This window comes from Thermobia domestica, chromosome 1 (genome assembly GCF_964235325.1).
Source record: "Thermobia domestica chromosome 1, izTheDome1.hap1.1, whole genome shotgun sequence".
Classification (NCBI taxonomy): Eukaryota; Metazoa; Arthropoda; class Insecta; order Zygentoma; family Lepismatidae; genus Thermobia; species Thermobia domestica.
The window spans coordinates 31,886,157-31,910,949 of NC_137454.1; the positions used below are offsets into that span (position 1 = coordinate 31,886,157).

The 24,793-nt window shown below is 34.3% G+C and overlaps 1 protein-coding gene across 2 annotated transcripts; it reads right to left on the reverse strand.

Annotated features, from left to right (window-relative positions):
- On the reverse strand, positions 1-24,568 carry PIG-V (phosphatidylinositol glycan anchor biosynthesis class V). 2 transcript variants are annotated; one of them, XM_081756484.1, is made up of 2 exons: positions 22,316-24,568; positions 1-816 (listed from the first exon to the last, which is right to left on the reverse strand). In XM_081756484.1, exon 1 carries the CDS (start codon positions 24,224-24,226, stop codon positions 22,673-22,675), a length of 1,554 nt encoding a protein of 517 aa, XP_081612610.1. In that variant the 5' UTR covers positions 24,227-24,568; the 3' UTR covers positions 1-816; positions 22,316-22,672. The 2 variants fall into 2 exon arrangements, with proteins under 2 accessions (XP_081612610.1, XP_081612601.1); XM_081756475.1 differs by lacking the exon at positions 1-816 and adding an exon at positions 6,015-14,512.
- Between the last annotated feature and the right edge of the window lie 225 nt (positions 24,569-24,793).

Below are 24,793 nucleotides of genomic sequence, written 5' to 3' on the forward strand. Positions count from 1 at the left end.
GCATACACAAAGCTCTGTAGAACATATAGCTATAGAGCTTTGCTGTATCTAATATGAATACAAGGATACAACTGTACGTCATCTTCTATGTTCATGATGCTTGGCGATCTTTATGACTTACTGTAAGATTTACGAGTACTTGTTGTTTAGATTGGGACTTGGATTGGAAGCAGGGGTAAAAGTGAGGTGTGATGCGGAGGGACGTCGTTCACTATGTCTTACTTCACACACGTGTGTATCAAACATTATTAATATAAAGGTGGCATGATTGTCTTTTTGCCTCCAAAGGATTACCTAATCATCGGCCGCTTGTTTTGACCACTGTCCCCTTGATAGTGGCAAATTTTTTGCTCTACCTGGATTTGCACTCAAACGACGCCACTTTATGTGTCTACTGCTTTCTCCTGTTTTTTATCTTTGCGTTTTCTGCTTTTCCAACTGATCGGTCTGGCAACACTGCCTCTGTCTAAACTTTCCAAACAAATCTTGCCTCACCTTCCACATTGTTGTTTATATATCAAATTGTCTTTTTTGGTTTCAATTTTAAGAATCATAAATCGACATATCATCTGCAGTACCTCCCAAACTTCAATTCAACTGTCGTCAAATTCTATGCTTTAGGCAGGAGTACATCTGATGCAAGGCGGTAAAGTACTCGTGCCGAAGTAATAGGATCACAGTAAATGCTTACAAAAATCCGGGGTGTTCGAAAACTTTTGTGCGGTAGAGTGTATATATATATTTTGCGATAAGATTCTTTAATTCTGATAAGGTGCTCTGCGTACCAGATATGATTTACTCACTTTAAACAATCACCTAGAAAGAGAAAGAAACAAATTTCCATTTAATAGCGCTATTAAAAATTTATTTGCTACTCTTTTTTTCACGTACACACAATTTTATTAACTTACAAAAGTAAATAATTCAATATATCAAAAAATAATTTTACAAATGCCTTCTCTGCAATTACAGCAACATATGGTAACACAATACAAACCCATTATCACGTGCTAAATGACACAACACACATACATATGTATAAATGAGATCACAAAAGTAATTATTGATATGTGATACACGATAAAACAAGTATAGATCAATTTTAGTATAGATAAAGTATAAAACAAGTATCTTATAATCTGGCTTCTGCTATCAATTCCCACATCGTTACTAGTACACCATTTTACATAAATGTAAGTACAGTACTGTTAAGTCTGCTGAAAGTAAAATTAAATATTGTTTAACAGAATGGTCACGCACAATGAATACCTTGTATGATGTATGTACAGATAAAACAGGATTTTTCTTGTTCAATGAAGAGGTCCTAAATTCAAGACGGGCTTTATAGTCTAAAAAAGCCTGGATATACGTTTTAGTTCTATTTTTTTTTTTTTTTTTTCGCTAACACTTCTTCTTACTGTAACGGTTTTAAGTATGGACAATACCATATCTTTCACAGAATAAAAGGACCAAAGCATATAATATTTTATAAATAATATCATTAGAGTTTCAGCAAAGTACCTTTGCCTTTATCAGACACATTATAAAATACATCTTTAAGACTACAGCTTGTATGTCTCAGAAAATGAGAGGTATTTTATACAAGAAGTTCTAAAGCTAGAATAAGTGATAACCATATCGATCGTTATGCTTTTTTATCGTAATTTCAAAATACACGATTAGAAAAATCAATGATAACGGGAAGACAACAACGAAATGAAATTTCTGATTTTACGTCCCATCGTTCTCTAGACTAAAGGAGACAAATGATTGGTGAAAGTAAATTGTTATGAAATCATTGGTGGAATGATAATGGGAAGAAACAGAAGAACTTCAAGAAAACTCAGGGACACATTGTCCCCAACAAACTAACTTGGCCGGGGATGGAACCAGGAACGCTTAGGACGCTCTACCAGTTGATCTTGATTATCCATGATTTATTTGTATATGCAGGCGATCAAAACTTTCTTTTACGTCTCACGATTATGCCATGTAGGCTAAAGGAGATGGTAATGATAAATGAATAAATGGTGAAATGCAGAAAGTGGGAGGAAACGGGAGAACCCCAATAAAACCCACGCACACGGTGTTTGTCCACTACAAAGTCCACGTGGCGCGAGCTGGGATCGAACCAGGGACCTCATTCACCCTCGGGTAAACGCTCTACCGTTGAGAATATGCAAACGATGTAACCTTACTCAGAAATGACGCAGGAACGTTGAATCTTTAGCGAAAATAATTAAATGTGAATAGCCATTATAATATTTTATAGGCTATGATGACTCCTTTGGAAAATGAACGCAAAATGATGCAACAAGTACAAAAGCAATTAGTTTAATAACAAATGGGGCAAAAATTGTATTTCGAATATTGAACAGAGGGTTACATGCTAGAACAAATAACGGAATTGACGCGGAGTTTGGGTTTAAAACAGAGGGTACAAAAGATGTCATTGTTTTTTTTAGGTAAACAGTAAGAGAACTAATCGTAATTAAATTTTTGTGTGCCTATTATAATTGGGACAGCTATTATAATTGGGACAGTAGTCCTGTTATAGGTGACAAATAAGTAAATAAATAAATAACGGAATCTGAAACAAAATAACTGAACGATAAAAAAATTTGAGAAAAATTGTGAAGAATCTAGGACGAAAATAAATGTTAAAAAGACAACAATTGTGATTGGAAAAAGCAGAACTTGGAAATGTGCAGTATGTGGAAACTGAAGGAAAAACAACAATTCACCAGTGGTAGGTAGCATCATTAGTGAAGATATGAAATGTGAACAAGAACTAATAGCAAGAATGCGAATGGATTAAAAAAAAAAAAAAAAGGCCTTCACAACGCAGAGAAACATCTTCTGTGGTAGTTAAATAAAGAGATACGGAAAGGACTCATTAAACGTTTTGTGTGGTTTATTGTAGCGCACAGGATTCCCACCAGAGCAACCGGGATTCCAAGACCAATTTTAGTAAAACTCAAGAATAGATGGAAGAAAGAAGACCTTATGGAAGCAAAAAAGAAGAAAAAGGAAATCAAGTGTGAAGACATAATCGGACTTGACACTTGTGGTGCTGATGGAAACAAAAGAGTATATCTGAATGACAATTTGACAGAAGGAACTAGGGCCTTTTCAAGAAAGCTAGAGATCTTCGTCCACATATTAAGTATGTATGGGTTAGTGACTGTACGATTTTGGCAAGGAAAAGCGAAAATGACAGAGTGCTATGGACTAGGAGTGAAGAGGATATTGACTTATTTAGGAAATAAAGTAAGATAATAATGTAGCAACTTAGCAATAAATGGATGGTGATTTAGATTCAGGATTAGGACATATTTGTAAGAATCTTTATTATGAGTCTATTTTAGAATATTTATTGTCTGAACATTATCGACTACAACAGGAAGGTGAAACGTGTGTAATAATCAATGCAAGAAGTTTAAGAAATAAATTACACAAAATAGAGACAATATTTCATAGACTCTCGCACTAGTATATTATACTGCGGAAGTAAGCAATTTCACGTCACAGTTATTTGCATGTAATTCAATTGCCCATGAACCTGGAGATACCAAGGAAAGTAGCTCGTTTGAATATGCCAGGCAACAAGGTAGAATTGAGGGTAGTTGTGTACAGCATGAAGGAACACCTTTTATGTGTTCTAAAAATGGTACAGATGAAATACCTGAAAACTGTACCCAGGTAACTGTAGAAAGTGTTAGCACCGAACGAAGTAGACTAAGAAAGAAACCCAAAGAGCACTCTAATGATTTTTATGGATGTAAATAATGTTCCAAGAGTAAGTTCATGTAATGCAAATATGGGAAATAATAATATTCGGGAAGTTAATGTATACTATCTCAATGTACAAGGGCTGAAAGACAAAAATAATATTCTCATGGAGTTTATAGCAGAAAATTATGTATCTTTCTTTGAATATGAAATTTGTTGTAATATATATGTATCCATTGTAAAGTATGAAAATAGCTAGTGTAATATGTTAAAGCATTCATGCGACAATCCTTTGACGTTGTTTATTGCCTAATCATACGCTTAACGCCAATAAAAATATTCTATTCTATTATTCAGGATTCACACTGACCGTGAAAGTCAGGGAAATCTGTTTTATGATATACAAAGAATTTCAAAGAAGAGTCACGCACATTTTTTCCGGCTGCCCATAGAAGATATGAAGAACATCTCAATCAATTAAGATAGATTCAAAAGGATCGTGGTACGAAAAAGACTCGAAAAAGAAAATTAGCTTGAGGAACGTCGGAAGATGTTAAAACTTAAAGCTTTGACAGAACAAATTAAATACATATATATATATATATATATATATATATATATATATATATATAAACATATGCTAGAGAAAAAAAATATGTTTGCTGGTTATAGATAATCAAAGAGATGGGCAAATTATTATTTATTTGTTACGAGTGTATTCAGAATGCCGAGACATTTAGGATCTCGTGAGTATAATTTTTGTTTGGTATTTCTTTTATTGTATTCCAAATACAGGAAGTTTCACTTATAATAAATACAGGGTTCAGCAAACATACTTCCGTATTTGGAGAGGGCGCTATGAGAGTTGTGCGAATACGGTGGTGGAGAGGGGGGGGGTATCGATCGATAGCGGTATACATGCCATTTTCAGTAGTCGCAATGACGTGGCGCGCTGAGCATTGTGCGTTTGTTATGGAGGAGTATATTCGTAATGATGGTTCTGTGATTACTACTCGGCGGGCATTTCACATTCGGCTCGGACTTGGCCAACATGATATTCCAGATAGAAAAACTATTCAATCTCGTGTATCAAACTTTAAAGGAACAGGTTCTGCACGAAGAAAAAATCGCTTGGTCGACCTTGGACCGTATCAACGTCAGAAAATGTTGCACGTGTGAAAGCGTCCATCAAGCTTCTCCCAGATATATATATATATATATATATATATATATATATATATATATATATATATATATATATATATATATATATATATATATATATATATATATATATATATATATATATATATATATATATGAAATACTTTCATTAATATATATGAAATTACAACCGTCACAAGGTGCTCGGTATATGGACACAGGATTGTCCAAGCACAGCAGTGGTCTGGGGCACAACCCACGTGGCCCGAGTGAAGAGCACTGACTTTGAAAGTGAGTGGCTGTTTTAAGTGGCATAGTGGTTAAACGCATCGGCACGGTATGCCGGAGGTCCCGGATTCGAGTCACTTTTTTGCTCTTTGTGTGTTATAGAATGCACATGCACAGAGAATCTGTGTGTGTAAAAAATTGGTTGTTTCCTCTTTCATTAATATATATGAACTACCGGTAGTAAGCTTATAAAATAAAGCCAAGGAAAATGCCTTTGTTAAAAAATTATGCACTAAACCGCGGTAGCTGGTACGAATTTACTCGGACCTAACAATATTAACTATTTCAAACTTTAATCACTAAGAACAAGCAATACCCTCTGCCCTCTGCCACGAATGTAAATTCCCAAACTTGTCCTTCAAAGGAGATCCCTCTACTATACTAATGTTCTAGTAATTATTTTTGGGAGTCAATTAGGAGTATCGTGTAATATAAAAGTAATCGGAACAAAATATCAGCGAATAGACTGGACTTCGCCGTTCCAATACGAAGCACAAAGCAATGAAAAAATCGCACCAATTCACCTTTTCTCAAAGTAACTAGGAAACAAAAGTCAAACTTTCAACTTGAAGAATGAGAAAATCTTCTGTCTGTAGTTGAGAACATGTTGTCAGCTATAAATACTTATCTTCAGAGATTATCATATTTTTTAAATTTTAATTTTTGTCTTTTACTCTTGTTTTAAGTAAAACTTAACAAGCATTCCTTAAACATATTAACAAGTAAGTTTTCATAAAGACATGCTTTAATATTATCAACTTGTTTTTGAACAGGAATTAGCAAGACAATGCATAAAATGTGCGTGATCTATTTTTCAAAGCCTATTTTACATTTCGAAAGTTATGTTTAGAAATAAAGAACAACATGTAACAATAACTAGACCCAATAATCACACAATAGAGCAGAGAAGGTAAAAACTCAGCTGATTATCATTTTACAAAACACTAATCCACAAATAAGTATTTAAAGTGAAGACAAGAGAACAGATCTGTCACAATCGTATCACAATCTTATATATCACATTATGCCCTTGTGTCACCAGATATATATCGCGTGTTCTGAAAATGGCGCCCACGGACAATAGAGTGCTACTCTTCAGACAAAAATAAACGAGAAAATGCTATGTAATGGTACACTCTCAGTGACTTTCTTCACCCACTATGGGGGGATCAAGTTTCACTATGTAGCAACGTCAGCAGTTCCATCGATTCTTACGCTAAGTGGTATCAGTGTCAACGTCTATCGACTTTAACTGTCATCTGGAGAGAATCGATGTAACTATTTGATGTTGGTAGATCTACTCTATACAGTTCTTTATCTACAACGTTGCCACATAGTGCAATTCGCGTCTCGAGACGAGGACTCGAAAGATACACATACAATTATATATATTTTTCGCTTTATTTTGACTTACAGAATAGTGCTATGTAGTGCGTGTGCTCCCTTTTTAGAACACCCGATATATATAACCAGTTTCAGGTATTTCGTCCCTAAACCATTCACAACACACTATAAAATAAATGACAAACAAATCTAAAATATTTAAAAAAAAATCGAAAAATGCCTTTTATATTTATTACCCAATATATTTAAAACTTTAAATTGACTAGTTCAACTACCTATATATGCATTTCGTTTACACTATTGTGCTCTGTTACTAATAAAATGGTTATTATTCTTTCATTAATATAATAGCTCTACTGTTATAATAATTGGTTTTTATAGCCAATTTGTTTATTATTAGTTACAAGAAATAAACAATTTAATTAAGAGTGTTAAAAATGTATGCGTCATCTTGTTCTTCAGCCTATTGATTTTTATGGGAAAGTATGTTTTTTTTATGTATGGGGATTTTAATGGTTTGATTTTACTGACCTTTTCTTCAAATCTATGCAAATTTCTTTTTTAAGTCTTACGATTATGCTCCGAGGTTAAGGGAGATGGTAATAATGGTGGAATGAAGGAAAGTGTGAAGAAACGGGAGTAACTCGAAAAAACCCACGCTCACACTTAGTGTGAGCTGATATCGAACCAAGGACTTCATATATCAGAGGTTTGCACACTACCACTGAAACACACGGCTGCCCCTTATGAATTTAATATAACGTAAATTAAATTTAATTTTAAAATTCTCGTTAATTAAAAAAAAAAAAAATCTAAACCAATTGGCTGAGGCATCAAGATGTAATATGTACTCAAAGGCTTTAAATCTATTCTGGGTATCTACGTATTAAAATACCTAATAGTTTAATCGCCAAGTAAGATGGCCAATCAAACGTAACAGTATACTTTTACAGTCAGCGACAAAAGTTCTTTACGTTTGGTAAAATTTATTTTAGAAATACCGGTGGTATGGCTGGAACGTACAGAAAATTATGTTCTTTTTAATTTACTGAAAACTGTATTCAAATTCGCCTTCCATTCTTAAGTTATTTACGAAACTAATTTCATCAAACGGAAATAACTTTTGTCGCTGACTGTACCCGAAATGAATAACCGCATCCAGCAATAAACAATCGAATTTGGGTAGTATTTAATTTATACCGATAATGAACGGGTTTTAAAGATACATACGAATTTTCTGCTAGATTAATTACTGGGTATGCTTTTTTATATTAATGAGAATTCAAACTTCACGTTTCAGGATCATTCCTAATGATTTGGATGATACAACTGAAAAGTCTAATTCGATAATGGAATAACTTCATGATTGCATTGAGGAAAAAAAAATAATTCGAATATTTGGTAATCTTTTAAAAATCATAATCATCCTTATTGCAGTATTCATAGGTAGGGAATCTGTGCTCAAGAAGACAAATTTCGAGAGAGAGACTGCAAATATTATTCATATAGATCAATTTTACTACAGTTCTGTGTATACTAATAAGTGAAGAGCATACCGAAAGAACGGGTACCGAATTCCATTGTTACCGTTTTACCGAAAATGAATTATTGATGCCGTTGTATAGTTCCTTAGACACACCTACAAATACATAAATTCAATTTATATAAATGAGGCAAGTGAAAGAACTATTACCATAGGAAAATACACCATAGTATGCAATGAAAAAATACGTAAAGTCCTTGGACGAAACGAAAAGAACGGGCACATTGATAAAATGGACTTAACTCGTTCTTTTCGTCTACTTTTCACTTTTAAATACGCAGACAAAATTCGAACAGAACACTACACCTGGGTTTGACATAGTTTTGAATATAATCTGAAATGCACTAATATTGATACAAGAAAACTCATTCTAGAGCAACCTTCCAACTGAATGTTATTCTCTGGCAAAGCAGCCTCATACTCTCAGAACAAGCGATTGACGTCACAGCTACGAACTCGTAAGGAAAAAAAACGGCACAGATTGCATTCCGAATGACCACACGTTTCAGACATTGCGTTGGTCTCGGTCGCCCGACATTTGGTCTATGCGTATTTTTGGACCCATTTGAACTGCAATATAATCTTCTTAGCAGTTACTAACGGTACACATAGTGGTGCTCTTGACTTCTACCACACTCTAAATGCTCGAATCTTCAACCTTATGCAAACTCCATCCTACAGCTACAATCGCGCGCTATGGTGTCACTTGTACTGCATGCTAACACCCTCATTTACGTCATAGTCATTGATCGTTTCATTTGCTCGGTGTTCCCACACAATCACACTGCATGTTTCTAACCAACACGTGTCTAGTTATTTATATCAGGGTAGTATATTTATATACATACATGTAACCTTTACAACTTGACGCATTTATTACTGACAGCCTAAAAATATCGTTTTTTTTTTTTTTTTTTTTAGGTCCGGATTTATGTTATATATAAAAAAAGAATTAATATATGCAAATCCGCACTAAAAAGTTAGAAAATATGAACTATAAATGAAATAATATGCACTTATCGAATTATTCATTTGAAATTCACTTTTTAAAATGCTTACTGTGTGCACACTGAATTTACACAGTACGCTGCTAGGAAAATCCTTTCTATTTCTTTTAGGTCTTCTGGTGTCCATTAACGTAGCTTTCTTTTTTTTAAAAAAAAAATGTAAATGAAAGAGGAAACACAGTGGTTCCTCGAACTAAATTTGACAGAAAAAGCAACGATATTTCCGGATTAAGTTTGGAAGATCCACCCACCTCTCCCTACTATTCGCCAATGGTACTAAAGACTGGGGGCCATGTCGGATCAAGAGTTCACGACCGTAGTACGTCAAATGTGTTCGTGATTCGTTCTTACGAAGCCCGAAGAAATCCATTCTTCTGTTATGAGGGAACCATAAATTCTCCGGTCCACGGTACTTAAGGTGCTCACAGGCTCCTATATGCATACAAAGTCCAGCTGTTCAAGTGCTTGCACTGAACGATAATTCACAGTAACAATGCTGGATAAATTGGTTAAATATCCCGAGTTCCTCACATACGATTTTTCAGATAAAGCAACTTTCCTTGTCTGCGAAGTTAAACAGACACAATATCAGGATCTGAAATCTGGAAATCCTCATTCATATATGGAACTTGAGACAGACAGTTCTAAGGTGAACATTGGTTAGTATCATGCATAACTGAATCCTTGGACCATTTTTCTTCAGTAAGGAGACAATGACAGGAGATATCTGTATGAATGTTTTGCGTGTGTTGTGTCACAGCTGGGCGACCTTCAACCAAGCGTAATATTGTAACTGGAAGGTGCTCTATAGGACGGGATGGTTCAATTGCATGGAACCCATTCCCCAGACATAACAGTTACAGACATTTTTATACGAGAATATGTGACGGACGAAGGTACAAGATATCGATAACTGAAACGTGGATAAACAATGACATTGCGAACATATGGAGATTTTGTAACTAAGATTCTTTCTTGCTCTTACGTATTCAACCAAATTTGTTTCTCTCATATAATGCACACATAATAAATGTGCAAAGTTATAAGGAGACTATAGATATACTACATATACCTTCACAATGAACACCGGAAACAACTCGTAAGAATGTCTCGATAGCATCTCCATTTCTAGTTTTGCGGAACGATCAGCGGACCATCTTACATGGGATACACCATAACTACGAAATTCCTCCTAAATTTACTTAAACTTTCCTAATATATCTAAAATATATGATTTAAGTAATGACTCTATTAAATTAGGAATGCCCAAATTATTCGGATTATATCCGACATTTACTATGATCTCCACTAATAGGAATATATCATCCACAATAAAAGCTGTTACTTCTACAATGCTTAACATAGTAATCACATTAAATATTGTTGAATTTAAGAACTCATTTATTTATCCATAACCTTGAACTTTTTATATTAGCTAAAGACACAGAAAAACACACATACATATATATAGGTGCGCAAATAGCAGAATTATTAACCTCTCAATTCAGTAGTCCGAAAAAGTATTCCGAAGTGTGATATCTTAGAAAAAATGATCACTCCTATGTCGTTAATTGACTCTATGACACTCACAGACACGAGACTTTTCGAATTAACCATTTTCTGGACAATACCAAGCAAAAGATTGAAAATTTCATTTGCAAAAGCATATAATAAGATCAGTGAGGAAAACATTAGCTCAGGTAGATCACTCAAGAAGATAGAAGAACTGAACAACTAACTGCACGGCACTTGGAAGTTCAAACGACTAAACAAGCAGTTCCCAACCTCAGAGGCCGCACACTACTGAAAGAAATAAAGTAATTCGTAATTACATTCACTTGTATCTGTAAAGGGACATGTGCAGATGTTGTGAGGAGATTCATGCTCATATGTGAATGATACGTAGTATATAGAATGCAGGTTCAGCTAGTTATTATTGAAAATTTGAGAACTCAATGTTGCATCTAAAATCACACGGCAAGGAGGGGAGGAGGAGGAAGAGCTGTGAAATATGAATGGTCGTCAGGTAAAAAAGGTTGGGAAACATTTGACTAAACGATGGGATGTATATTACAAACGAATTGGGAAGAGGTAACAAACATGATTCTGGCTTTAAAATTGTGATGCGGGATTGAGTCACGTGAAGAGGGTTTCAAATTGAACATACCAAGCCAACTTACTGAATGGAGGAAACAACTCATTTTTAACACACCAACTCTTCTACAGGTGCGAATTCAATGATACAGGGTGGCCACAAAGTCCCGTTACCCCTTGATAAATGCTAATATAAATTTTCCCGTTATCCCTGGATAAATATTAATGTAAGTTTTCCCGTTATCCCTTCATAAATGCTAATGTAAGGTTTTCCATTGTTTCAGATTGTGTCATGGTAGTCCGGATCTGCCCGTACCACTTGCCTGGCCACCACGAAGCCCAGGTCTCGCCACTTGTGATAATGCGCAATGCCGCTACATAAAGGGCATCGTTCTACAAAACCGTTACGATACCACTGCCGAACTGACAGAAGCTGTGAAACAAGCTCTCACTCAAGTTACACCTGTAATGCTCCGCAAAATGTCGCGGCGTATTATCCTTTGTCATGAGAATGACGGTAGACAGATTGATCCTTTGGACACTTAATATTTCCTATCTCAATAAATCTTCTTGAAAGCATTGTTGTACATGTCATTCAGTTCTTTCTATGTAGTTATTTACATACGTTTAGTGGTTTATGTTATTTCTTTTCAGAGGTAACGAGACTTTGTGGCCACCCTGAACACAACAACCCAAAGACACAAAGAGTAATGTACATCATGGACTTTTCATTCTTTTGTGTATAAATGAATTATACTTTCCCTGTCAATGAAAATGTGTGTTCCTAACATAACCGATTTTTTTTTTTACCTACTTCTTTGTTTGTTTGTTTGTTTGTTTTTTTTCAATAACATTACCATGGCAGTGAAAGCTTTCCAATGTAAACTGTAAGTTTTTTCTTCTTCCTCTTTCTTAACTGAAGATTTAAGTATCGCTGCAGGACTGAACAAGTGACTATTTAATACTGGCTTGAGAGGTTAACAACATCACGTTTTTTAATGTCATTTGTATGTACATTTTAATTATCTCACTTCGGCTATTTTGGCAGACATAAAGTACAGGACACAACGATGTTTCTGGTCGAACAAAATTCTATGTATATATCTGAACAACTATAATTTGGAATAGAAAAATTTTAATCATATTCGTGCACATACAAAAAATATTCAAATTTGTTCAAATAATTATTTGTTTCAGTTATTCATGCACAAGTTTAGTTTCTAACTTTCGAATCAAATTCTTAAGACTTTTGTCAGTTCAACTGCAGAACAAAAATATAATGGAATAAGGTTAAAAAGATATATATATATATATACACATAAAGTTATCATCATCATATCTTGTACAAAAAATTCTTTACACCCTGTTAAAGAAAAAACTGATAACATATTTTTTTTTTCTTATCTATTCAACCTTTTCCCATTATTATTAATATTACTTTTTTTTTCAACTGTCCTGACAAAGGGCCAAGAATTTAGGCTCGAAAAGTAGAAAGCAATGGACTTGTATGTAAATTAATGCAAGATTAATGGTTTGCAACAACTCTTTCGTTCACACCATCCTTTTACCAGATAACCTTCCTGTGAAAAATGACAATCAAATATTGAATTTTGCTCTGTTAGCGGATTTCTTTTTAGCCCAATAGATTACAAGGTATCAGATTCAAGTTTAGCCCATAACCGTTTTATAGTTCTACTGATGATCAGGGAAGTTTTCAAAATGTTGATAATCTTTGATTTGAATTTTAGTTTAGCGTCCCTTTCAGCAACGAGGCTACAGAGATGTGGACCTACAGTTTAATCCTTTAGTGGGCAGTGTTGCTCTCAAGCAACATCGCATTCTACTGCGTTATCCGCACGAATTATAACTTTAGTGATAATTTAATTGGCATTATTGCTTTCATACAATATTCATATACATGATTTGCGGGTCGCTTCTTTAGATACTTCTAATCTCCCTCAAATTTCGTATTATAGAAGCTTTACCTCCTACGTTCGCGAAAGTTCTATTTTTATTATTATTATTATTTATTTGTGGTTTCTTGCTCTGTAGGAAAATATTTCAACGAAACTGCTGATAAACACTGAGAGTATTCTTATGATATTTTACTATAATAGGGCAATGCTGCTCAGTAGTTACACATAAGACCTATTTTATTGCAATGTTGCTTTGAAATAAACACCCTGTATTTTGCAACCAAAGAACAAAAATACTTTAAAAATTACGAAATTATGACCAGGAAGACATAGTTCAACCATAAAAACCAACTAAATATTTTAATGGTAATGCTATCAACGCTTGCCCATTAAAGGGTTAAGGTGAAATCCGAACCACATATGCTCTCGCCAGGAGATAATCTTTACAATCAATGTACTGTGCCATCATGTAACGAATTGTTAGATTTAATATATTCTTCATTTTTATTTTTGTTATTTATTTTGAATCGTGAGATCTCCTCTTTACAGCACGGTCTGTATAAAGAACTCTCTCGTGGTTATATGGTTACCGCACGCGTCTTCACCTCGGAAGAGCGGAGTTCGATTCCCGGTGCGAGCTCATGTGGTTCGGATTCCGCATTAAGCTGTAGGTCCCCATCTCATATAGCCTCGGTGCTGAAAGGCACGTTAAACTTTACATCAAGCAACCAATCAGGGATACATAAGAGGTGAACCTACAATTTCACAGCGGATCCCAACTACATGTACTGGATGAAATAATTATAAGTACAACTATTCACTTAATAACGTGTTGTGCTGACTGTATCCAATTTACAAGGATTCAAAAATGTTAAGTTTTCGAAAGAAATCAACAATACATTCAATGACTGCACATTCCCCCACTTTGCGAAAGTAAAATTCCTATGATTTACCAATTAGGTGGATTCGAAAATAGTGTCTAACGGAATGATCTGCAAAATCTTCAGACCTTGCAGCCTATAATTATTGGCTATGGGATGTTGGAAGTTCAAAACATGCATTCCAAAAAGAAATTTACGACATCCCTTACTAGTCCAATGACTTAATTTCTCTGAATTCAAACAGTGACAGCATTGCATAAAATAAAACATGTACAGTGACATCTTGTACTCCCACCGAAGTTACGAACTCTAACCATTTACTCATAAGAAAGAGATATTTATTGCACTGCCAATGTTAGTTTCTTTCTTGGACCAGAAATGTACAATGTCCTGTACAACATGTGAAGAAAGTTTTGTATGATGGAACGGATTTACGAGTACATTTCACTTTCATTTATCGGCTATCATTAACAGAGGAAAAGCCACACTTACAGGTCCTACGAATATTGAGCAAACAGATTTCTAGTGATATGGTATGTCTACCTGCAAGAAGATACATTTTAAAAATCAGTCTTCCTTACACTAAGCATATTTACAAGAAATAATTTTTACAATTTAGCATATTGAATGCACAAATATCTCCTCATATTAATAAAAAAGTTAAACATCTACTAGTTGTTTAAGTTACAAGGACAAAGAGACAGCTTCAAGAGTAAAATATTATTGATTATTTAAACACGAGAAGGTAATCATACAATAGTGAAATCAACAAAGAATTCCACCCGTCTTACTTACATAAATTTTTTCCTTCAATTGATAATTGCTGAACAGAGATTAAGAATGAATTTTGTTGAGATTACGAACATTTAAGAAATATTAATTTTATATCTATAGTTTTTTTTTTTTTCCCTTTAAAGTTTGCCATGATCAAATTTGTAACCAGTGCTGATCTAAGAGGCTGGTTCAGAGTAAGAGCTCTCCCCAAACATGTCTGCACAATCATGCTAAATTACCAGTATTTTTGCAGTATTACTTTCACTTCCCCACATGTATTGAAATTCTTCTGGTGGAATGAGTGAGTGAGAGAGAGAGAGAAAAAGCGAAAATCCACGGTCGAAATGTTTCATCGAACCTGTGACCTTCCAGAAAGACACGAATGCTCTAGCACTAAATCCACAACACATCAAGAAGTGACAAATACAATGGAAGAAAGAATTATACGAAATCTGTTGAGAAGACATCAACTTTTTGCACCTTCTGTTGAATCAAAAGTGGATTTACTTTTTCCATGGACTGACAAACTCCACTATAGATTTCCGTATCGAAATTCAATACAGAGAATATTTAGTCAACCCATTCACATAGTATTGACGAAACTTATATACTTCTGAAGGAAATGATATCTGCATGTTACTGTACATGATTAAATTATTAACTGACAATTCGCTATATTTCTGTACTTATCCTTTTCTACAAAGATTTCTAATTTTATTGGGAACGTAAAAGACAGAAGATAAAGAGATCACGTAATTTCTTTTGGCACAATTGGTATTGGTACGAGATTGACGCTTTCTTTGTACCATTTATAAAGTATGCAAGAGATGTTAGAAAAAAATACAGAAGATTTTTTAAAGCACAGATATAATCGAACGACATTTGTTATTAAGTTAACATTTCGACAAATATCTTTGATCATGTAAATTAATTTAAAGCTTTTATATGCTAGTATTGAAACGTATTTTTATGATAACTGTTCTACAATAAAGATACCATATTGTAAACATGATCCATGCCCTATTATGTGCCCTGGTAACCCTGAAAGGATAGTTATATTCCTTAGCATGATTTCGGAAACTAATCCTCTTGCCTTGGACAGCCAGATACTAATGAAGAGCTCCGCTCTCACTTTTTATTTTTTTCTAAACATTTTATTCAACTTATTTCTTGTTTTTCACAAGGAACACTAAAAATTCGCGATGGGATATCATGAATAAGTTAGCGGTACCAATATGAAAACAATTCACGATGTTATTATTTACATATGTTTCATAACCATCTCTTTAGGATCCGAAGAGCACATAATGGGCAACTGTTAGTTAATCTTAAAATGTGCTAGATTGTAGCTGGGTTGAAGTTCATTTCATTTTTTCCTCCTTAAAAAAGTATAAATTAAAAAGGCAATACAAATTCTGCGCATCTTTATATAGGCAAACATCATATGATACTCGTTTGTTGAAATGAATGTGAATTTAAAATTCGGAAGTTGTTGATATATATATATACGGATCTCTGACGTTTTCCCTTTTTTTTTTTTTTTTAATATTGTGATAATGACCCGTTGATAATCGAGAGAATGCTACTGCTTTCCTAAGCTGAAAACAAGTTAAGAATACAAGTAAGAACATACAAAGTGTTAATAGGCAGTAAATAAAATTAACTAACAGTAATCTATTATGTACTCTGGAAATCCTTTCTTCAAGAGAACTAATTCATTTCAAGTTTAAAGATACAATTAACAAGAAAAAATAGCAATATCTAGAACTTCTGTACATATTCAGGAATTCTTAACTGTACACGATTTGAGAATTGTATTTCTTGGCTCATACATACGTAGAGAGTGTGTGTTTATCCTTTAAATTCTTTTCAGTATAAACTAACAAATAATAAATAAACAATCTACCATGGTATAAAAATTAAATATTCATAATACCTATACTGAAAATAATAATTTCTTTGGTCTGTTCAAATCAATACTTGAAAAGAAAGAAAGACAAATGGAATTCACTTTGTTAATAATGATAAACTATAACAGAAGAAAAAAAATATATTAATAAAATAAAATTATACAAACCGTAAAGATAATCAACAAAAATAACACTTATTTTTTCTTTATAAACTATTTAAATATATACATTGCATATATTTATCGAATAGTTCTCTTACATACTATTGAAGTGACACTTTCCCTAAGGCAGGACGCAACATTTCTAAGTCAGACGCACTCACCAATCCAAAAATGATGGTCTCCAGTATCTCTCACGTACAAACATGAGAGATCCTCTCCACTTCACAGCCTTTGGTTTGGCAAAGAAAGAGATTACATCAGGGCATAAAATTTCAAAACCACACAATTAGATTCAGAATAATCAATTTTGAATTGGACAATTGATATACATGTTTTTTCTAAAAAAAAATATCTTACCTTAAAACTTCACATTTGTGTAACGCTCTCCCTTCGCACTGAAGTACCCGTTGTCGATTGCAGTTTTCGGATCAAACTCCTTAAGTGAAGAGCCATTGATGGAAATTGTCAGCAAATCTTCCAGTGTGTCAATTTTCAGTGAATTTCTGTAGGCAGTCTTAAGTTTGTTGAGACTGCTGAAGCCTCTCTCACATAAAGCGGTATTCATAAGTGAAACTGCACAAAATGCGACAACTGGAAGCAAATTTGCGAATCTCGTAATGAAAGGAGGAGCGAATTACAACGTTGTGAAGACTTCACTTTCAACGTCCCTTGTGAAGTTTTCACATTCCGTGTTTTCTCTCACTCAGTGATAATTATTTTCATGCGCAGCCCTGTGAGTTTAGGTAGAAACTATTCCTACTGAACACTAGTCGCCAATAAGACCCTGGCGACCGGAAATTTTGCGCCCTGCCTTCAGGAAAGCAAGATTTATAAATTAGGAGTGCAACACTGAAAATCATGTGTAATGCTTGTGTCTCTTGATATACAGATTCACAGCGGAACACAATATTTATTTACACAAATCAGTCCATTATTTAGCATCAGGCTACGTTAACTATTCCTAAAGTGTTAAGAATTGCACACGAACGCACTTTTATGTACGTAAATAATATATTTTTTCCGCACTCCATGAAAGAGAAGGATGTAAACTGTAGCAGTTCAAATGTTTTTCTTCGGAAAAAACTGACTTAATAAGTTAGCAGAAACAGAAACACAGATAACAAAACATAATTACACCTCAACAATATTTTTATTACTGGATTAACTCTTTCTAATTATAAGGACAGAATATTATTATTTTGATAATTTTATGTTTTTTTTTTCTACACTTACTTCATAGCTTGTCTTTTGAAACGTCATACATAGTTAGCAGATAAAAAGACTAACACTGACATTATAATTTTATAGTCACACAGACTTTGTACAATCTGCGGCAAAAAACCTGCAACATGAGAATGTAAGTTTACTGTGAAACTACGCCTAACAGCACAGGGAATGAACATAACGTCTAAGTGGAACGAATCACGCCAGGATAAACCTCGGCCTCCTCCCATGCACACTTATTTTGGAGCAAAAGACTTCGTCATTTCACAATAAACTTATATGCTCATGTTGCAGGTTTTTTGCCGCAGATTGTACAAGACAGCAATATAATTACATATAGAATAGAAATTGACTGTCGTGAATACAGTTTATTTCTTACAGATTAAGAATACGGGGACAATAATTGCTTACAGAGCTTAAGGAAAATATTTTTTTTTAGCATTATACTTTAATTTACTCATCTTTGACATCTGTGCCTACGATGACAATACCTACTGGAATTCCCAATTTAAAATTATTTAATCACTTCCACTGGAGTTACACCACCTTAGCATGTGACCGACTTTTGCATAGGATAATATACGTGATAAGCCTATTTATCACAACTGAAGAAGGACAACTGAGTATTATGTCTGAAATATTTAGACAATTTGAGAAGTTTTATGCTTAAAATTCTATGTAGTTCATATGTACGTCCCAAACTAGAATACTAATCGATAATTTGGAATGCTAGTGCACAAAAATATACCCACACCACCTAGAACCAACTGAATCTAAATTTGTGCGTTATTTACTATACTAGGATACAGGAATATGTATTCGATATGAAAATTATGTTGCACTTTTACCAAATTATTTATTGCATGCTCTTGAAACAAGACGCGCTAATTTTCTTTTGTGTTCTTTAACCGAACTTATACATAATACGATAGATTCATCAATATTATCAGAAATCTTATACCATGTCCCGAACAGGAAAATACGCTTGCGATTACAAATATTTCATGAAGTATCAGAGCGCACAAATGCATTGGGTCTATCGCATATTAGAAGAATGTGTACTTCGTAAAATACTGTCCACATAAGAACTCCTACAATAGATATATATGATATACATATAAAACAATACTTTAAACATATAATTAGTATATAAAAGAAAGATTTATAAACTGTAACTATGTATGCGCTGTATACTACTGAGCACTATCAATGGATGTACATCTGCTATGTTCAATTTCCAATAACGCATTATAAGTTTTGGTCGTCATAGGAATATGTTACTGGTGGGTAAATTAGATTATATTTCAGTTTAAAGTCCCACGTTATGCTCTTTAGGCTAAAAGAGACGATGATTAAGGCAAGTGAATCATGATAGAAGAATTGGTGGAATGAGAAAGCGGGAGTACCCGAAAAAACCCACAGACACGATGTTGTCCATCAAAAATTTCTTTGGTCGGGGATCGGAGCACGGAACCTACGCACCAGACGTAAACGCTCTACCACTGAACCACCGCGTCCCCTTAAATTAGATTATAGTATGGGAAGAAATTTATATAACAGTAAAACTTACATTCATTGGTGGAAATACTATCCTGATGCCTTCCACACTCTTCTTTTGTTGGTGCATGCCAATAACCTACTTGTAACAGGTAAAGTGGAGGGGTCCCCCGTTCACTAGAATTAATTGTTCAAAATTTTCTACTATGATTGTAAGTCAATGTATCTTTGCATATTTTTCCTATTTTTATTCACAAGCCAACACGCAAAGGTAAGTTGACTTTATTTAGCTTTTATTATACATAATTGAGTATTTAAAAAATATTAATTTTAACTTATTAATTCACTAATGATTTTAGACTCTTATTTTGTTGACGCCTGCGTAGTTTTAATTTTTTGCCATAAACAACATACCTATACATTTATATTGCCATAAATGACACCTGTAAAATTATATACTATTAATACGATTACCTGTGCGCAGAACACGCATCATCCTGTGCTAGAACCTTTCTGTTTCAAGTATGCCCTCAGAAAATATTATTTAGGCAAGAGCTTAGTGGAAAGTATAGAAAACTGACCTATTAGTCTTCTCCCCCTACTACATGATAATGAAACAAATATTTTCTCCGAAATTCGGTGTTGCCAACAAAATTCGAACTAGACGATAGCTCTCGGCGAGAATAGAGGGTGAGTAAAATATAACCTTCTCCGACACATGAGTAAGAAATGGAATGTCTTAAACGTTTTGGCGAAGAAAAAGTAGGCTGTAAACTCCGAGTGCTCGGTATTGCTTTGTTATTTGACACTTTCAACAGAGGATTTCTTCTTCCGTTAAAAAGGAACAATACATATATGCATGCTTGGGCAACGTTTGTTCATCTTCCCTTCTCTATATAGAAAGAAAGAAAGAACTCACATGTGTAAATCATTAATCACAGTGTAACGGGGACCAAAACTATGGTAACGTCGTTGGACACACATTAAGTTACAATGTCACTAGTAAGAGGATACGACTGTTCGGACAATTCCGATTACCACCCACTAAGGCCATCTTGTTATTGCGACCATATGTGAAACATACTTCGGTCCCACTTCTGCCGACCTTCTTAAGGAGGAAATCCCCCCACTTTCCTTTGCGTAAAGAAGTGAATGACCTCGGGTATGTTACCAATTTGTCATTCAGGCGTGTGGTCTTGACGAGTGAAGATCGACGGCTACTTATTAGAATGAATAACAAGACAGTGCACTGCGAAGTCCGTGAAGTAATTCATTGTGGCAACCCCTGTCCGTATCCAACTATTGAAAGATCTCGGCCAGAGCCACTTGTCCATCTTCTTTCGAGGGAAGTACGGGAAAACACACGTCGACAGCAGCGCCAACAGAAGCAGACTTGAAATAGAAAAGTTCTACGGGTCATTAAAAGCTACATCTGCATCACAATTGCATGGGAATGGGCCAACATCTTTCTTTTTTTCTTTTAAACGTTGTTTCTATACTTGCAGATGAGTTACATATTCTCCATCTAATAATTTAGTTTTAAAAATGTCCCCAGTACTCGTAATCTGCACTGTTTATTTCCTTATGTGTATTAATAAATATATTTTAAAGTTATGTTATCTAACTTTTCTAACCTATTTCCCTCTACTCCTTATATATTTTAAATAATTGTTGAAATTTTGATGTACATATATCAAATACCAACATGTTCATAGAAGTGTGATGTATTTTTACGCATTTAGACTAACTTGAAATATGAAAGACATTATCTAATCATACTTGGTATGTTACTATGTCCTATTATGTTCTTGGTATTATGTCCTATTTTACAAGACTTATACAATAGGAAACTGTACAAGACGCCTAATGACCTAAGTCAATACGACATTAATAAGAATGTCTTTAAACATGCACAATTTGAAAGCGCTTTTCTAGTTCATATGTCGACATATTACAAAGGAATAAGAAAACAAATAACTTAAGTGCTATCCCATTTTATGGCCGCATAGCAAAATTGATTACTTCTGCAACTTTTTCAGCGTGAAGTGAAATCGTACTACCTTAATAATTGTTTCTTTGGGGCCAAAAGGTATTTGAGGCTGCAGATTTACTTCAGGTGAACATAGGAGTATTAAATACGTGTCCGGCCGTATAGGATGAAAATACAGTGCAAAAACCACTAACCGAGTAAGGGCAGTAGCGTAGCAGAAAAACGCTGGGGCGCGTCAGCGAAGGTGAATTAGTGCATAAGCGAAAATAATGCAAAAACACTTCATATGGCATAAAAACAGTGCCTTGCGTCTGGGACAACTTTGGAACACTTGCATGATTACACATGATCGATCACTTTGGTCATTGCCTTTAGGTAGTACTTGATTTCATCATCGCTTCATTATGAGTTAATGCGAAGTAAAGTATACACTTTATTACACATATTTCTACCTTATTACTTACGGCAGAGGTAAGATCACATAGAATTTTATTATTTATATATTCCTCTCTTGAAATCTGAATAGATATTTATTCTGTAAATTTTACAAAAGTATGTGCCCATAAAATAGGATAGTACCATAATTTTATTACTGTAATCGGTATAAATATTATACACGCTACAAGCACTAGCCCTACAGATCTAATATTCTATGATATTTGCAAACTAGACCGTAGGTCTCAGATTTTATGCCAAAAAATAATTTTTACTATCATTTTCGCTCAATAAACACAACTGAAGACTATCAAGTAACTTCAAATACACGGAGTATGCAAAAAGCTCTACTTACATAGATACTTGGCGTAATTCTCAAGAAAAAAGTCTTAAAAAGTTATTTTGATTCCTGTGGAATTGACACTGCTTAATAAAGAAAAACATATCTTCTTATCTTGCTTACTAAGCTCTCTACCTTCTTCCCACCTCGCTTAACCCACTGAAGCTGATAAACTTTAAACTTCTCCACACATCCAGCAACCTTTTCAGAACACTGCATACATGTCGCAGAGTAGATCAAAACCCTAGTTGCTTACATCGTGTTATTAACAGCAACTTGACATCTCATTCTAAATAAATTACGACTTAATGGCAGTAATATTCGAATAATTAGAGAAACATTCTTTTTCTAAGAGGTCTAAAGATAGCCTCTTCATGTCCACGGATAATAATTGCTAAATAAGCCAGTACCAATGATCGTGTAGAAAATAAAATAATATTTTATAAGTTTAGCTTTCCTTGATTCGGGTGTTTTGTTCAAAATAAAAGTCTTCCATTTACTTTGTAAATTGTCATTCGATTCAGTTTGTGATTCTACTCGATTTATATTAATCCATGAGTACTGAGTTGCTCTCATCCGGTAATCCAGGTCTGTTGGCGTTGACAAATAAGCGGCAAACCAATACAATACGGGACTCGCCGAAGCAATCATTCTTGTTGTAACTTGTACGTGTATAAATAACACGCAAAATATTACTAGACATACAGCATGAGCAATATACACAAACATTTCAGGCTTATATCCATGGCTTTTGCCACTGTATCGTTGTTGTCGCTTTTTCTCAAGCACAGCGGCACTTTCGTCTTCAGAAAACAAACCCAATGTCAAAGTATGCCACATATTTTGTTTGGCAAAAACAAAACCTTGGGACAAAATAATAGTAAGCACCGGTAAAGCTAACAAGAAATTCGGAATTTGTTTCCACTGATAATACTTCAGAAAACCAACTTCCCAATAATAGCTTTGTACATATGAATACGCAAGAGGTACACTCGCATTGCACCATTCTGAGGTTGATTCGCCTGGAACTTTCAAACCCCTGGTTTCAGCATAGTCGACAAGAAACTGAGGTAGGTTATGATGCTCTACTACACAAAATTTATAGTAACTATATACCTGAAACATAACAAATGGTGCAAGTGCCATTATAACAGTGACAACGAGTGGCACAACTGCAAATATGACAGGAATAATCAACAACGGCGCAATAAAAATTTTCTTTTTTATCCTCACTTTTCTTATATATGCAGACATGGTTTTTATTAGATCCTTGAATCTGTTATGAATGATAAATCCAACATTAATTACACCATTTGACCTTGTAGCGGCTGAAAGACCAAACGGTAACGATGACAAGACTGAAGGTACACTGTCATATTTCAGCAGACCGTAGAATGTCAAGTAAGCATACAATGCTTCTGAATATGGTGCCGTAAAAAATATACTTGCTGGATTAACACAATAAAACACAGCCGCTTTATATGCTAAGTTCTCGTCCCTGAGTACTTTTTTACTAAGGTCGAACAGTATTACTGCAGACTTCACGAAACAAAATATGTTCATCAATACCGCACTAATTAAAACAACACTGTAGTAGGACAAAATCACATGCAGAAAATAAAACAGCAATATAGCAATAAATCTCACTATCATTGGATATAAAGGGAAAAACGCCAAACAGTTTTCATATGTATATCCAAAATTTGCTAAATGTAAAAAATACTGTGCATCCCATCGCACCAATCCTCCGAGCAGAATATTCACTACTTTATCTCCAAAGCCCTTAGCATCCTGTGGATTGGACGGAGCAATAAATACACCAGCATCATGGTCTGGTATCAGGACGTTAAACAACACCTGGATAATTAACACAAAAGCACGTGAAAATAAAGCAAACCACCAAATCTTCACTCGCAGTGTAAACATCTTCTCACTCTATGTATTCCTCTCCGTCCGTGTTATGTTTATTTATCACTGAAAATCAACAAAGTGAAACACATATGGACATCATACCTGTTAATGGGAGGAGTTTTGTATTGTTTGTGAAGGCTTTTAAAGTACGTGAACAGCAAACTCTGTAAATAGTGATGAGTATGATCAACGGAGACAACAAAACATAACAAATCGGTTTAATGAAGCTATGAATCTCATTTAAGTTATTTTTACGTATGTTTGATAAAATAAATGTCTTTCCTAGGTTGATTATCTGTTTATGACATCATAAACACTGTCAACAATTTGTTTAAAACGAATATGTGCTCTGCTGTGACAATTGACTAGCGAATTGCTGTCGCAATGATGACATTTTCATTTCATAAATATAACGAAATGAACTTAATTAAGAAAAATGAAGCTAGAATTATAGAAAAGATAATGGTATTATTTTTCCTGATCTGTACTTAATGTTTTCTTTAAGGCTCAGGATTGTTTACTAATCTCTGGATGCATAGTAAGAAATACATTTGACAACATTGCATACAAATTCATACGGCG